Source organism: Zonotrichia leucophrys, chromosome 14 (genome assembly GCF_028769735.1).
Source record: "Zonotrichia leucophrys gambelii isolate GWCS_2022_RI chromosome 14, RI_Zleu_2.0, whole genome shotgun sequence".
Taxonomy (NCBI): Eukaryota; Metazoa; Chordata; class Aves; order Passeriformes; family Passerellidae; genus Zonotrichia; species Zonotrichia leucophrys.
This window is the reverse complement of record NC_088184.1, coordinates 16356473-16373916: the sequence shown is the minus strand read 5'-3', so window position 1 is coordinate 16373916 and position 17444 is coordinate 16356473. Positions and strand designations below refer to the sequence as shown.

At 40.7% G+C, this 17444-nt stretch overlaps 1 protein-coding gene across 1 annotated transcript; it reads right to left on the bottom strand.

Annotated features, from left to right (window-relative positions):
- Positions 1-5229: 5229 nt before the first annotated feature.
- LOC135454392 (interleukin-9 receptor-like) lies at positions 5230-15633 on the bottom strand. The gene is made up of 10 exons (XM_064726448.1): positions 15052-15633; positions 14279-14496; positions 11535-11625; positions 11036-11144; positions 9595-9788; positions 8760-8905; positions 8265-8439; positions 7917-8031; positions 6821-6905; positions 5230-6343 (listed from the first exon to the last, which is right to left on the bottom strand). Exons 3-10 carry the CDS (start codon positions 11611-11613, stop codon positions 5804-5806), a joined length of 1443 nt encoding a protein of 480 aa, XP_064582518.1. The 5' UTR covers positions 11614-11625; positions 14279-14496; positions 15052-15633; the 3' UTR covers positions 5230-5803.
- Positions 15634-17444: the final 1811 nt, after the last annotated feature.

Genomic DNA, 17444 nt, shown 5'->3' with positions numbered 1-17444 from the left:
AGAGGGCAGGGCCGCCGGCAGGGCCCTCTGCGGCCGGGTCCGTGCCACGGCGGCGGCGCGCCGTGCTATTGGGGGACGGCGGCGTCAGCCCGCCCCCTCCGCGCAGCTCGGAACTCAAGTGTGTCATAAATACAATTCTAGTGCGGGTGTTCGCTCCTGAGAACCCCCCGTGTCTGCGTAACACCCGCGGTCCCTCGCCGGTTCTGACAGGCTGTTTTCCGGTCGAGCCCTCTATGCCCGTTAACGGCTTTGTGTCAGTCCGTGTGCGAGCCTGCTGGCCGCAGAGGCCGGGAAGGGCGGGCCAGCGGTGCAGAACACTGCAGCGAGCAAATAGGGTTTGTCAAGGAATTCGTAGAATTGTGAGGGATTACTCAAAAGGATGAGGCAGGAAAAGACCATGTAGTTTACTGAACAACACAGTCTACAAAATACAGATATTTAGCTTCAAATGGGAGTGCACGGAGGGTAAGGGTAATCGCTGTGTCGGAGGGTTAATACACTTTTTTCAGAAAGATTTTTTTAAGAAGTCGGCCTAAATCAGCTTTCCTGTGTGACAGTTCTCTCATCTTTCTGCAGATGAGTAGAACAATTGATCATAACCTTGTAGTAGGTTGGAGGCATGGATCAGTGTGTGTGTGTGTGTATGTGGCTTTTTATTGTAAGCCTATGTTCGCTATTCAGACTATCCGTATTTTAGGCATCTCAGACAAACTCTCCTGAGTATCACAAACCTTTTGCATAACTTGGGGCAGTAGTGCTGTAACTTTGTTTGTAGCTACTGAATGACAGACATTGTGATGGTTTTCACACACGTGAGTTCAAAGAGATTGTCCTGGCAAAAAGGCAGATTCTTTAACATGTGATCTCGAAAGAATTTTCTCTCCTCTGTTTACAGTTTTGGGTCTAACCAGACAAGTATAATAGTCCACATGGCTGCTTGAGCAGTTGGATTTATGTTTATGTCCTTGGATACTTTTATAATTCTCAAAAACTATCAGGTTCATCACAAAACTAATAAAATTTGTGGCTCGTACACAGCAAGTTTACAGCTATTTCAAACATCATATTGCCAAGAGTTGTGAACACAAAGAAATGAAAAGAAGCAAAACCATCAGACTTGCAATAATATTATATGACTACTCAATTAAGCTCTGTGTGTCAGTCAAGACAGTTCTGTGCAGGCTCATATCCTGTCCAGCAGGGCTTACTTGGGCACATGTGATACTGATTCAGCTCCCCTGGGCTGTGGATCATCTGTACAGACTATATGTGTATTCCAGCGTGTATGAGCCAAGGCAAGTACAGATCAGGCAACAGCATCACTATAGGCAATTTCCTAGGTTCTGCTGCTTAATATCAGCAAACTCTAACATTTTCCTTTCTAGAAAAGCAAATGGTGCCTTTAGAATAGAGGTAATAAAGCACACAGTAGAATTTAAAGCTATGAAATATCAATATATCATATGTAATCCTGTGAGATGACAATGCTGTAGAGTCCAATGGCTTCATCTGGCAGGGTTTAGGGTACCAAACATGCTGAAAAACTTGGACTGTAGATATTTTCTATCTCTTGTTCAGTTGAAAACAAACTGAGAAACTACAATTAGTTAGAAAAGGGAACAACCACAACATCTACAAGTTTGTCATCAGTTTTGGGAAAAAGGGAGAGTAAAGGCCCATTACTGTTCAGGAAAGGGAGTGAATAGTAGATAATGTGTAATGGATTGAAGAATAGAGCACACCATTTTTCTTCCAGTGAACAATCTAGTTTTAACAAGATAATATTCATTTCAACAAGATAATAGCAGACAAAAAATCTGAGTTGAAGTCCTTAGCACGTGTGTTAAATTCTGCAGGGACAGATGAAATTTGCCCTAAACTAATTTTTGGGGAAAATGAAAGAAAACAAAAACACCAAATCAAACAAATAAAACAACCCCAAAGGAAAAAAAAAAAAACAAGCAAAATGTAAATAACTGAAGCAGTCTCTGCAATGTTAAAAGTTATTTCTGAGAAGCTATTCAAGAAAACGAGAGGACTTCAGAATGATAGAGTCTCATTTTCAAATGTAGGAAAAGTAAGGCCCAAAATAATGCTACACCAAGTGGATAAACAGAGAAACAATATAACTTCCATCTTTGACAAAAAAGTTTACTTGCTGCTAACAGGGTAGGTAGTCTATAATTTGACTTTGCCAAGATTTTTGACACAGTTCAATTTTAAAGGAATACTAAGGAAGCTAGTTGACCTAAATGGGAGCAGCTAGTCTTGTAATGAATTATTAAATTTTTTGATAATGTGTTTGAGTCTAATCATTAGCAGTTCCTTGTTAAAGTGGAATGGCATTTCAAGGAGCATTCCAGGCTCAAACTTGATCTGATTCAATGTTTTCATCAGTTTTGATAATGAAATAGAAAGTATGTGTACAAGATTTGTGATATTCTTCTGGGAAAGATTTTAGTCACTTGGGGAGACAAAAATGAAGAGGAAAAATATTTTGACATATGTGAAATACACTCTAATATGGAATTACATAGAGTGCAAAGTGTTTCAAAAAAGAAAGCAAATATATTAATATAAACTCTGAAATAATAGTTTGTTAGCAATATATTGAACTAGGATGTGAGAGCTACAGGGTACCAGAATTTATGTAATGAATTAATAGAGAGTTACTGCAAATAAATGCTACTTTAGCATGTAATGACATACAGAATTGGAGAACGGCAGCTAGTACTTATTTCATTCTTCATGTAACAAATGAGGATGTAGTTGAATAAGTATTTCCAAGTCGAGGCATGATGCCTTCAGGAAGATGTGAGGAATTTGGAGAGAATCGGGGGAAGTCAACGCTGCCTGTGGGGAGGCACGCAGGAGGAGCCGTCCGGGATCCGCCAGCAGGGGGCGGCCACGCGCCGAGGGGCATCGGGCCGGGCTGGGGAGGGACACTGCCCCGGGGAGGGGGACATTGCCCCGGGGAGGGGGACACGGCCCTGGGGAGTGGGGAGACACTACCACATCCACCCAAGGGGGCTATCCAAATATAACTACCTGAAGCCCACCCCCAGGGGCCATACAGGAAGCGACACAAAAACAGAACTGAAGACAAGCTGTGTCCCTCAGGCCTAGATGGAGGCTACATACAGTCCCCATGCCCTGGGCAGTTTATGTGAGTAGAAGTCCCAGGTGAGACAAACAAATCAAACCAAACCAACCCAACAACCCCCAAACACACCACCAAAAAGCATATCTACAATTAAACCAAAATCTTTGTCACAGAACACTTCCAGCTCCTTAGTGGCTTACAAGCACTACTTAAGTACCTTCCAAAAAAATTTCTTTTGACAAAACTCAACAGAAGAAAAAGGAGAATATGCTGTCTTACTTTGTTCTGGTTGCAGGTGATACAAATAGTATGTGCTTAGTAGTCCCAGGATATGAAAGGCTTCATGGGTTTCACCATAGCCAATATTATGTCTCCTTATTAGGCTGTAATTCTCTATCTTCCACTGGAAGGATACATATCACTCTTGGAGGCAAAAGTCAGCCTTAGAATAGTTCAGAGATTCTGGAACAAGCTGTGAAAAACCATAGCTTAAACCTAATACCAATCTCAAAAATGACACACCAAAAAAAGTACAAAAAATTTTAAAAACAAAGGAAACTGGAAAAAAAAGGGGGGGGTGGCTTTAGAAAATTTGTAGTATTTCTGTGGCTAAATAAAAACGAGGCTTTCTTTTTCCAAAGACCTAATTGTAAAGAAGAGGCATTTTGGTTTTAGCTGCAACAACTAATATTTTTAAGTAATTCCATAAAAGCAGAAGCAGCTAAAAGTTTTTAGGAGGTTTCACTTGGAGAACTGCTGATGCTGGAATATCATTTCAGCCTTTCAACCATCAGCCTGTCATCATCTGCAGACTCAGTCCTTATAGTCTTCCTATCTTGCCCTGATGGACACAAGCAGCACAGTTTTTGACTTTTCATTTCTTTCAAATAATTTCTGACTACATTCAATCTCAGTTTTCTTTTGCGTCTTTATTAATGAAAACTCCCTTAATGCACTCTCCCTTCCATAGAAGCCTGACCTGCTTCTCCTTACTCATATCTGAATATAATTGTTCCCATTCTCATTTTGCTATTACAGCTGGTACAGAATACCTTATTAATAAAACAAGATTTTATGAAAATGGTTATATTTCTGTGCAGACATGTTCATAAGAAAGGGGGAAACCCACCTCGTCTGCGAAGTTCTCGTCTGCCAAGAACTGATGAATCTAAGATACAATTGATCTGACAATTTCAAAAAGTGTCCCTCAGATTCTGAAGATTTGAAATTTGGGACAATACATCAAACCGCGCTATAGGGTCTAAAAGTTTGGGATCACCAACATCCTCCTGGTATGTGGCATTGTTTTACTGATTTTCTCATCCTGGGGAAATAACAGTAACTGTTAATGACAGCAACATCATGTTCTTCTCTTGCCATTAGATTGTGGCGGAGTAATAGAAGCACCCTTGAATATAGTTTTTGTAAGTTAGAAAGCACCAAGAACCAGAAATGGGATATTTTTCAGGTATCAGAAATGCCCTTTGCTTACAACACTGAAAACTAATCACTGCTATCACCTCCTGTGGCAACACACAAATCAGGTGTTAACTCCTCTACCTCTTCCTGTTTTTCTTACAGATAAAGACTGCTCACAACAGTTTAGCACACTTTTGGGAAGGATGTCTCGACCCACTTTGTTTCTTCTACATGAAATCTTTCTTTGCCTTGTCTAAATTAATCTGTGTTCTCGCCAGAGTAACAAGGGAAGCACTCCAAAGAGGAGGAAATGAATGTATGTGACTGTGTATATAGATGTGTCAGCTAGTTTGGATGTATATGTACATATCTCAGTATGCTTGCTAAAACTGTTGAGCCCATTAAATCTCAGAGACGGAACTAAGACTGCAAAAATCTGCTTGGTAGATTATTAATCAAGTATAGGATTTTCTGTGTCTAGGGCAGAAAGTAAACCTCCAGAGATTCAGCTCACAAAGGCTGTACCTGCTGTGCAGATAGGCAAAGGACTCATGAATTCTGGAGAAATAATAGAAGCTCTGGAGAGGCAGTGGGCCTGGCCTGTACTGTAATTAAGTAAAAGTCATTTGTGCTGTTCTTATTTTTCACTTTTTTTCTATTAAATCAGCCCAGCCACTTAACCTTGAAATAAATTTTTGTTAAAGCAGTACATGAGGCTTATTTATTGCAAAATAAAAAGTTACAGCCATTCAAGATAATAAAGAACAAGGCCTACTGTTTGATTATCTCTAAACAGAGCAATTACAAATTCTGATCAAATCAGGAATCCCTTTAATTCATCAATATCATATTAAGAAGCAGAATTACTTTCTTAAGCAAAAATAGTTTCTCACGATTTTGTGAAAAATCATGCATATTTTTTACAAAATGATGGAATTTAAATCATGGTTTATCATATTGAAAATACTGCTGGTTCCACGAGGCACACAACTATAATAGTTCTTCCTGAGGAAAACAGCAGGTCTGCTGCTGCCTTCTTAGACAAGAGGGTTAATGGATCTTGCAGCCAGGAGATTAATTTAGGGAATGCCTGTAGGGGTAGTATTTGCTGGACATGGGACTTAGTCACAATCTTCTTCTGAAGTACAGAAATTGAGGATGTGTTTTAAAATGATACATGTTTGAAAATGTCTGCACTTTGCAGACAAGTCCCCATTCGTGCTGCTTGGGAGGTGATAGGAGAGCACAAGGAACTTTGTAGGCAGTATTCCTCAGAGAAGGTCACTGGTCTTTCTGATGTTTAACATGACTATTGTGATTAGAAAGCTTCAGTAGTTCAGCGGAAATCAAACCTCCTGTGGTATCATTGTCACACAAAGTACAATAGTCACTACCACTGAAGGACATATCTTTTTTCCCCAAAGATTCTCCAAGCATAAGAAAGTCACCTTTTCCATGCTGTGAGTGAGAGGGATAATTCCTTCCAACACTAGGGCTCTCAAGGTTGTCTTTAATTATTTCAGAGAATTTTGGGCCAACGGTATCATCAGCATGGTTTGGTGCAAACAATAGTCCTGGCCACATCTCTATCTCTTCTGCTCTTATGTACCTGCTGGGGACATACTGCTGGCTTGGACCTGAGACAAATGCAAAGTTTTCTTCTGCAGTAACCACATCTGTGCTTCCTGTAGGTTTCAATGAGATCTGGGAAATCAGTTCTTGGGTGTTTAGATCAGAAACTCTATCTGCATTCACTTTTCTTGAGTTGCTGGCCTCTTCTCTTTCAAGCTGGCTACAAGCCTCATTCAGTCCAACCCAGTCCTAATGAAAGCATCAATAAGTTGGGGTCATTTTGCATAGTTACTCCAAAATAACTTTTCTTTCTTTATATAGCTTTGGCACAATAATCCAGATGTTTAGTGCAAATCCAACAGGTAAAGTTAGAGTAATAGGGTAAAAACCTAGCAGCTAATTTCACAAATGTTTACAAGATTACACCACTAGAATATAATGCAAGCTGCTGGTATTGCTTTGGTTTTGAAAAGGTGCACCTTTTGCATTCAGTCTGAACTGGGAGCCACTGGAGGCGTTCCGCTTCTAAGGAGCAAGAAGCTGAACAGAAGCTCTGGTGGTTAACTAGTATGCGGAAGCAGCAAAAAGAGAAACTATAACCTTTCAGGAAGATCAGAATCAACAGTGTCAGTAAGTCTGCTCAGGATCTAGAATTATTAATCCCAGAAAAAAATCCTCCTCTCATAAACGGAGGGTCATAAGAAAGAAATGAAATTTATTTCTTACCTTAAAATTCCCATTGTGCAAACTATAGAGTGGCTGAAAGAAAGCAGCTGGCGTGGGAATGTTAAAGCAGGCGAGGCTTTTTGCCCTAAAGTGAGAAAACACCACTTAAAAAAAATAGAGTTTTTCTGTGTTCTGTCTCCATGATACTGGCTAGATGAACCCCACCCCACTTTGTTAGTAAGATTGCACAAGAAGCCCACTCATCATAATTTCTGACTTCTCATGCAATTATTTTTTTGCCACCTGTGCATGCATTTAATTTTAATTTAGGTTTTTTCTAACCTGAAGCACAGTCTCATAATTTTATTTGGAATATGTCACAAACTTAATATACTTGTCTATGATTCATTATATACACTGAGCTGTTTAAGCATTTGTTTATCAGCTTACTTAATCTAAACCACTGTTTCTGAAAGTATTTTAGAGAGTTCTAGTTTCATTACATTTAAACAGAGAAATTCTGCCAGACATCCTTGCCCCTTTATTGGAGTCTATCCTATAAAAATGTTTTATCATGTGGACATAATGTATTCTGTTTCTCTACGAAAAATGTGTATATGGAGCATAGTAATGTATGTCAAGGTAAAAAAGAAAGAGGTACTTATCCTCTGCCAGAATAAAAAATTGCAGACGATTTTTGAACCAAGGTTCTAAAACCACTTTTTTGTCTGTGCAACTTGGTCTCAAATGAATCAGTCAGTTTATTTTGCCTTTATTGCCTTATTCCTGACTCCTGCCAGGAATATCACACGTAGCTTGACATTAGTTTAACAACCTTTATGGGTTGCTGTGTGCTTGCACTTTTAATTTATCTACATGAAACTTCAAATATTTCCATGTGCTTAAATTTCTTTAAGATACCATCATCCTTGGACTTCAGTCAAATTTGGGAGTCTCAAAGGTATTTTGGTCTCCTTAAGGACTGTATAGTGTGTCATTAACTATCATCAGCCAAGGAACATGTCACATTCCAGAAGACCTTTTGGAAATGACTGAGTCTGTGCAGCAGAAACAGGAAGGAAAAATAATGTAATGACTCTTGATTTACCCTTTTCAGGCCATAAAGATCAAGGGGAACTTACTGAAAGTCACATACCTTGAGGAAAGCTTGCAGTTCCAGAATAAATAGAGTAGAGTGCCAAAACTCAGAGGAATGAACAAGTACTGCATAGTTTTGATATTTAGAATCTTTTCAGAGACTTTGGGGACATCTAGAAATAGAATCAGCACAAAAATTTTTAATAAAAAGTCAGGAAGTCAAGATAGAACCCCAAGTAACCAAGGATTACAAATGAAACAGGCAGCTAAAGGCCTTAAGGAAAATAATTTGGCTATGGATAATTGAAGAAAGCTACCTCTGATTTGAAAAGCTTCATTTTACCACCTTTTTTTTTTTTTAACATGGGCATGAAAAGAAATGAAATGAGATGAAAATTCTTTGTACCTGCTTTTTTAAACACTGTTGTCTGGCTCCACTCACTCCATTGACTGTGGTATGAATTCTCATTTTCAGAAACTTTGCAGCGAACTCTTGCAGCATAAGCAATGCCACTGCGAAGCTCTCTGGCTTCAATTTCTACTTGTGGCAGTGAACTGGGCAGTGTCTTGTTCATTGCAACCTGCAAAGTATTACAAAGCATTGCTGTTAATGAGATTGGGCAAAAGGATGGTCTTTTAAATATTCTTTTTTTGTTGGTTTTTCCCTTCTCTTTTCTTTTCCATGTTTTCTTTTCTTAGATGCAAGAAGAGGTCCTGAATAATGATGCAGGGTTCATAAGAAGGAGAGTTATTGAACTTCAGTATTGATGTTTAATGTAAAATCTCTCAGCCTTAGTATGGGAAACCAGAAAGGCCATCTTAAGCCAGCTGGCAGAGCTCAGTGGCAAGGCCATTGTACCCAAAGAAAAAAGTAGGATCACTGTATGCCTCATCCAGTTACCTCCCAGGACATGCTGTACTCCTTATACTGCAACTCATATTGGAGAATTTCAGTGAGGTACCAAGGCACATTCCACACACTCCACCATATCTGGCACTTCCTGGCAGTGGCATTGCTCTGGATGTTCAAAGGTGGATCAAGTTTTACTGCAAATAGAGGAGGCGGGGTTTTTTTCACAGTGTTTGGGACACCACAAAAGAAAATGCATGATATTAGGGTGACTGAAATAATGGAAGATAAAGCTGAGTCTAAAGAGGGATACTAACACTAGCAGTAGACCAAGTTATCTTACAGCATCAGAACAGCTACAGATCTGACATAAATTAAGGATAACTCCAGTAGTCCCTAGGGTTAATCTTGCAAGCAAAGAACCACTCTGGATATCACATTCTGCCCTTACAACATACCACAAATACGGACAGGTTTTGAGAATTTCTCCCTGGTACCAGGCCATGGGACACTGTTAAAATCCATGACTCCTTATTACATAATTTCTTAGAGAAAAATTAAACAGCAAAATGAACAAATAATTGAAGCAATCCAATTGCAAATTACCCAGGGCACAAGAAAGCATGATGCAGATGAGAAGTATTGTTGAATGGTGCTCCAGATCCAGCCCCTCTGAAGTCTGGGAAAAGTCAGGATGGAGAGACTCAGTGACTGCATCCTTACTGATGCAGTTGACACATTGCAATCTCTGGGGATGGGCAGACTTGATTGTTTTCATTGTTTTCCCTTGCTATCTTTGAGACATCCTTTGTTAGGCAGCATATCAGACCTATCCTGAAGCTGCTGGGCAGAGCCTCAGCTCTCAGCTGTCCTGGTTCATACTTACTGTGCTTGCGGGGATTGTACTCTAGAAAGGCCATGTATGTCTGATTACATCCAAAGAAGTTTCCCTGGAGAGAGACTCTATAACCATCTGTTTCCAAGATCTGGCTGGCTAAATGAATTGTGCAGTGGTACTTATTCTGCATGCTCTCTGTGGCAGTCAGTTTGCAGCTGGCGTTGTGGCCCTTTGACCAGAGGCTAGAAGAATAAAAAGGCTGAAAGTTTCTTTTAAGTCATACAATTTAAGTGCTTTTCAGTTTATGCATGTGTGGCACCTTAGCACAGCACCACACTCTGGAAGACCATGAACCTCTTTAGTGCAGACAGCAAGCAAACCAGCTGGCTGGATGGATGGCAGGGCAGGACAGGAAGAAGACACCTTTATAACCTTACTGCTGACAGCACCAGATCTGAGAGCACCAGATCTCAGAGAAGCTACACATAGCATCTGGTAGCTGTTCCCTGCTCCCTCTGAAAGTGAGAGAGCTGCTGTAACTGCAGGAAAGCAGGTGGGTTGGGGGATGGACAGAGTGGATGGACAGTTGGTTACAAGTGCATGGCACAAAGGTAACAATAAGCTGTACATTAAGTCCTCTTTCACTACAAACAAACCAGTACTGACAGCAAAGTATGTTCGAAGTTGCTTTGCCTTTTTGTGGTTTAGCCATTCATTAGCAATTTTTTCACATTGCATGTGATCCCACAGGAAACTGGGATATCACAGTTTATCAGCTTGTCCCTCTTTCCATAGATTTAAAATCTAGTATTAATAAGAGTTAGGCTATTTTTTACTTAAGTGTAGCAGAATATAAGTCATCTAACTCAGAGTGGCTTACCATCATATAATAGTTACTGGTGGTCAAGTCAATGTTTCTACATAACCTAAATACATTAAACTCAAGTTATCCTATCAGTTAGCAAATGATTCCCCTGATTTCTTCTATTAGAGGAAAAATTATTCAGATAATATTCTAAATCTCTTATTAAAGATTATGACTTGTATCTATATATATAGTATACATTAAATCATTAGGTGTTTAATTTCTAGGCAAAAAGGAAAGAAATTATTAGAAGTTGATTAGACAGCTTTACATAGGATGGCCTCTGTAAGTTCCCAGGTCATGGGGACCCAGAGGCCAGGAAGGAAAGGTTCTCTGCTCTGAGATGCCTGCCAGAATGGTTCACTAAACAGATGGAGAGCCCACAGCTGACAGGAGACCATGCAGCCATGTGCACTTGACTGCTGTGGCCCCTGAGGCTGTGGTGCCCCAGTAGAGATCAGCTTGAGGCCTGGGGTGATGGGGTGGCAGAGCTAGCTGTGCCACAGGTGTCCTGCTGTGGAGGGAGTAAAGCCCGCAGCTGGGCTCCATCTCTGCTTCTCAGTACTGCCCTGTCCAAGCCAGAGCTGGGGCTACCAGAGACAGCTCTTGGTGTGCAGTTCTTACTTGGTGAAATGCAGGTGGAAAGGTCCATTGCCCATGGGCTTCTCCGTTACCCACATGCAACTCACGGTAGTCATGTAGTTATTCAGGCAGCTCAGGCTGCCAGAGAGCTCTGCAGAGGAAGGAGACCAGAATTGGATTCATATATCACTGGATGATGCCTTGCGCAGCACGCCAAATAAATGCATTACTTGTTAGTACTTCCTTTGCTGACACTGCATCAGATCTTCCTCATGTTCTTACTCTGTTGTAACACACTTCACTGCATGAGATGAGTGTAAGATCTTAGGGCAGGGACCTTGGGCAGTGGCTACACTTTTTCTGGTGCCCAGCTTGTCCTAGCTCAGTCCCCTAGGCCCGGCATTGTCAGCCAGCTGTACTGGCTCCTGGGACAGGGTAGTCACAAGACCTTGGATTGCAAACCGAAGGGTCTGTGAATGAAAAATGAGCTCAGACGTGTGCCTGTCTTTGTGCAGTGGACCTATTCCAGATTTTCTCTTACCTCTCCCTCTTCCTCCACCAAAGAGCAGCGCAGCAGCAATGCACAGCTGGAGCCCCAAAGGCCACACAACTCCTCCCATTCCAGATAGTATCTAGAACAGAATAATAATTCAGACCAGTTTTGTTGGTATTTCTACCAGTGGGTTGAAGCGTTAGCTGCATACTTCTGCCAGCCTGACAAAAACTGATCCTGAACCAGAGAGGGCACCAACTCAGCCATATAATTTCTTCTGTAGGAACTGTTGTTCTCATAGCAGTAAATAGTACTTTGCACTAAAGCACCACCTGCTTGAAAGGAAATCTACAATTCCTGCAATTTTATCAAGGGTGGGAGAAGGTGTGGGTGTTCTATCTTTCTTTCTTCCTGCATTTTTGTCATGTGGTTTGTGACAATTGAAGAGCAGCAGAGAGCCACAGTGGGTTGGAACCAATTTTCATGTTTCCCCAAATCCTGTTTCTGATAGTCAAAACCAGATGCTTAGAGAGAATCATAGTAGTAGAGCATCCATGCTCCTCTCTGAGCATTCTCAGCCTCCAGACATTTGCAGCTCACAGGCCTCCTGGAGCAACGTTATTTCTGCGTATTCAGAAAAAGGACACAGAGAGTAACAGATATGATGCTGGTCAAAGCACTCATTGGGAGATATAGAATACTTAGGTATAGAATACTAGCCATTATCCCAATTCACTGAAGGGTTATGCAAGGATGTTTGACGAACATCTTCCACAATATGGAACTCTACATCTCTACAAGGTTATTGTGGGCTCACTCTCTTTCTTTTTAACCGAAAATTCAATTCTCTGAATTGTCTCCTGATGAAGTTTTAATTTAAAATTACACTTTTTCACTAAAAGTTTCTGATTTGATGATTTTTTGGCAACATGCAATATGAAGAATATGGACCTATGGATATATGTAGCAATATGCGGTGTTTTAAAAAGATGTTTCCAGTTTGCATTATTTGCTGTTACCTGAGCACAGCAAATAAGCCCAACACCACTGCAAGGAGAGGGCTGCTCCAAAGAGCCTGAAACCCAGAAAACTTAGAGTGAGTTTGTAGACAGAGACCACTAATCAGTATAAACAAAAACATCTTCTTGAAAGTAAAAAAAAATATTGAAGGAACAATGTTTGCACTACTTGACTAGCACAGACACTGAACTGAGCTTTACAGCTGGGGTAACAAGAGGGTGGAATGTTCAGTCTCAAAAGAGCTTGGGTTAGTTATTATAAGGAAAAAAAAGAAAAAACAATACCAAAGAAAACTTGCCAGAGATTATGATCTCTCTTTCAGAAGAAGCTGGGGAAAAGGGAAGGAATGTCAGGATAGGAGAAAAAAATAAGTACAGCATTAGCACAGGACCAAGTGTGTATAGCCTGACTATAGAATAATATTATGATTACTAACCAACAAAAGATCTGAAGCAGTCTTGAAGTGTGCAAGAAAAACCCTATGCTTAGCAAGAGCTGTGATATAGTAATCATTAGGATTGTTTTACTGAAGACATTAAGCCACCTGATCCATAACCAAGAATATCTTTCCAGTCATGAATTTCACAAAGCTAGACAACAGCATCCATGTATAACTTCTTGCACATGATTATGCCTGTCTATAATTCCCCTTGTCTGAATTAAATTGTAAAATAATTACAATGTTTCAGAAACTGATCAAGAGAAAAGGAGTATTTCTGGCTTTCATTTCACCCCCTCTTCAGTTACGGGTTTTTCATAAATATCCTGTTTTGCTGCAGACTTTCTTCAGGGTGGGGGTTGTTAAGAGGAAGTGTCACCATTAGCTGATTTTAGCTGGGAGGCTGGGAGGCATGAAGTCTCTTGTGCTTATCATTCTAATCAGGTTTGCTTATGGTCCCTGTGATAAATACAGTAATTCTGACTAAATATAAAATAGAAAGAGCTGCATTAAGTAGAATTATTCATGTGCTTACAAGAAGTTGTGTTCAGGCACACAAACAAACAAACTTAGGTCAAGATAAGTAAACCAGGACAGAATGTTTCCAGGTAATTGTTACTAATTTGATAAACTCTCCCCACTCCCACGCAAGAAGTTCTTTGTTCAGTTCTGCAACGTTTGAAATGTGTTAGACATTTCTGGCTCTCTGGCTCTTCTGGAGGCAAATACAACATGTTTAAATGCAAATTTTTGTGTGAGAAGCCATAAACATTAGTCATAATTAGGTCACGGAGCACTGAATTCTGAAAGACTTACCAGAAAATAATTTCAAGAAGTACACATAACAAGCTGAATGAGATTCTGCAGTACATTAATACAATTACAGGAGCTAACATAGAGACTTTGGATACATATAAATTAAAAGAAAAGTTATTGCAGCTACATGTAGCATTTGAAACACTATTAAATCATTTCTTCTGTTGGAATCAATGCTTTAAATAAAAAATTGCTGTCAATATGAAAATGCTTCTGAAAAGGGAGATGTGAATGATTTAGCCCTGGATAACTTTACTCAGAAATCAACAGTTATAGACCAAGTAAATCTTTTTAACTTAGCCAAAGGAAAGGCTAAGTAGTCATTTCACACCAGCCATAAGTACCTTACATGAGAAGATGATTTCAGGTAGGAGAAAAGTATGTTTTTTCTTCTTTTTTAAATCTACGAGAGAAATATGGAAAGCGTCCAGTAATTGGACACTGAAGGTAGATACAACTAGACAGAAATGAAGAATTTTTACAAGGAGGAGCTATCTTTATTGCTGAAACCTCTCACCTAATCATGTGCAAGACTTGTAGTCTTCCTATTAGCTCAGAAGGAAGCCCAGTGCTAGCAGTGCAGGTAGAATTACAGCAGCTTCTAGCAGTGAAAGACAAATCAACTTCTTAGCCAGATGTCTTGGGCGCCAGACTGCTTGCTGCTTTCTTGTGTTCTAATGTCCAGTTTCTGCAGCACTACAAAGTTGCGGCGAAGGCAGAAAAGCTGTATGAGAACTACAAAGAAAGAAAGGAGAACCACCTTCACTCTGCAGGAAGAGACAAAATTTCTGAGATGATGCCCTGAAATGATACATCAGGTATGCTGCCAGCAGTCTATCAGCACCAGGAGGTGGTAATGACCTTGATTTCCAAAGTGGTCTCAAGTTGGTTGCAATGGTGTCTCCATCCTTTCAGTATGTTTCCAGGGCAGAATTCTGCCCGTTATCTGCTCAAGGAAAAGAGGCCTTGTATCTGTGCCTTTCCCCTCCCGTCCTGTGGTTCCTGTCTACACTTCCCAAAAGCAATTTTAAGTAATTTTAACTAGAATTTGTACAACACAGATTGTCCAAATGCTCTCAACTGCTTATTAACAGAAAGACAAATGACTGACTGCTTGTCCTGGTTTAGGGCAAATTTGTTAAAGAATCTGCAAAGGAGGGCCCCTCCAGAAAGCAAAACCACACGGCCCCTCCCCCCAACCAGTTCGGGAAAAAATTCCTTGGAGAGAGGTGGAAAGAACCTGTTTATTTGACAGACACAGCACCCCCCAGCACACAAAATGAACAATACCCAATGACAGCGCTCTGAGAAAGATGACGAAATCAGAAAGTCTCTTTCGGGGGTGGTTGCTCTGTTCTCAGTCCCTCCGGCACTGGGGCAGCTGCTGCAGCCAAACCTTCGGTGTTCCCGAGTCCTAGTCCGGAGCAGGTTCAAGATGGTCACAGAAACAGGAGAGGAGAAACAGTCCAGGAAGGAATGTGGACTGTTTAGCTAAACTAACTAATAAGCAGAGGCCAAAGCAGAGCAGAAGCGAGAGCAGAAAAGAGAGCAAGCAAAGCAGCAAGCTGAAAGCAAGAAGTGAAAACAGCCCTATGTACTGCCTGTCTCTGTGTCCCTGATAAGAGAAACCCAAAAAAAACTTCCACTCTTCAGAGCCGGTCTTAAAGGCACAGAACAGATGAATGGGGATACAAGCATCATAACGTCACCCCAGGACACTGCTATTGCTAAATCTATCACCAGAAATTAATATTCTGGGATTTACTCCCAGATTTGGGGTCCAGTTGAACACACAATAAAAAGATAACATTTTCTCATAAGAATTTATAAGGTAAAATAAATTATTTGACAGATACCACTGAGAGAGGAAGTAGTGCAAGCATTGACAACACAGTCTCAGCATGTGGGTAGCCTAGATATCATCTAGGTTTCAGAAACTCTGTAAAACAGAGCTTTACAGGGAGACTTGAAGAATAAGGTTGATGTAGCCCAAGAGAATTGTAAGCAGCACCTTCAATGTGCAAGCAGTAGTATGGAGCATGATTAGGAGAAGTAGATTTAATGATCTAGTTAAACATAACTCTAACATCATAGAGTTAACTTCTAGATAGGGAAGTGAGAGATGACAGGAAGACAAGAAGAAGCTGTCAGTGACTTCAAAAGTGGGGACAAGAAGCTTAGGCTTGATGAGATAGAGAAAAGAGATAGAAGAAATGTGTAGATAAATGTAATGGGCTCAAAGGGATGGACATAAAATAGGATTTTTGTGTCTCTGACTCTTGGATGGCTGCAAGTAAGATCAGTTTACAAAAGCCTGATAAAACATGAAGTAAGGATCTCGCATGGAGATATATTACAGCGACCTTAGACGGTCACTGTGGTGAGAGAAGGATGAGAATCTTGTTTCTTGATCAGAAGGCTGATTTATTCATATAAGATATATAATACATTATAACTATACTAAAAGGAAGAAAAAGAGAGGTTGCAGAGAGCAGCTATGCTAAGAATAGAATAGAAAGAATGAATAACAAAGTTCTTTGCCCAGGGAATCTGTCCCTGAGCTGCTCCTGTGATTGGCCTTTAATGGTACACAAGGAAGATGAGGCAATCACAGGGACACCTGCTACATTTCACAACAGCTGATAACAATTGTTTACATTCTTCTTCTGGGGCCCTTTGCTTCCCAGAAGGAGAAATCCCAAAGAAAGGATTTCTATGAAGAAATGTCTGTGACAGAGATACATGCAGAAGATTCTTCAATATGCTTGGGTATCCTTTGATACATGATATTATATGCCAGCCCATAGCAGACAGCTGGGAGTTCTAGGCTTTATTCCACTTCTGACATCAACATTTTTATAAGGTATGTTGCTTAATCAATGTAAATTTTTCTTCTTGCAGCTCATTCACATGATCTTGTATGCTCACCTATATCTCAGAGAAAGTCAGAAACTTCAGGCTCTGATTTGGCAGTGGCTCTAGACTCTTTCAAAATGTGTTTTGCTTGTTCTCACTCCCAGAGCAAGATTCTGATACTGATAAGACACTTGACAAAGCCTAGCAATGCACGTTTGTAGCCCAGAAAGCCCGTTGTATCCTAGCCTGCATCAAAAGCAGCATGACCAGCAGATTAAGGGAGAGGATTCTACCTCTCTACTCTGCTTTTGTGAGACCCCCACTTGCAGTACTGTGTCCAATTCTGGGGTCCTCAACATAAGAAGGGCATGGAGTTGCTAGAGCAAATCTGGAGGAGGCCAAAGAGATGATCAGAGAACTGGAGTCCTTCTGCTATGGAGACAGGATGAGAGCTGGGCTTGTTCATATTGGGGAAGAGAAGGATCCAGGAGAACTTAAAGTCCCTTCCAATACATAAAAGAGCTATAAGAAAGCTGGAGATGGGCATGTAGTGATGGGGCAAGGGGTAATGGCTTCCAACAAGCAGAGGCCAGGGTTACATGGGGTATTGTGCAGAAATTTTTCCCTGTGAGGGCAATGAGACACTGGCACAAGTTGTCCAGAAAAGACAATCCTACCCCATCCCTGGAGGTGTTCCAGGTCAGGTTGGGTGGGGCTTGGAGCAACCTGGTCTAGTGGAACGTGTTGCTGCCCATGGCAGAGGGTTTGAAGATCCCTTCCAGCTGAAGCTATTCCAGAATTCTATGATACAATGAGTGGTGCACAGT

Excerpts from the sequence above, each read along its gene's own strand:
- LOC135454392 (XM_064726448.1), bottom strand. The coding sequence starts at position 11,613 with ATGGGAGGAGTTGTGTGGCCTTTGGGGCTCCAGCTGTGCATTGCTGCT. Across the intron at positions 8,032-8,264 it reads AACAGTGTTTAAAAAAGCAG|ATGTCCCCAAAGTCTCTGAA; the intron begins GTACAAAGAATT and ends TTCTATTTCTAG. Across the intron at positions 6,906-7,916 it reads AACTGCAAGCTTTCCTCAAG|GGCAAAAAGCCTCGCCTGCT; the intron begins GTATGTGACTTT and ends TTCTCACTTTAG.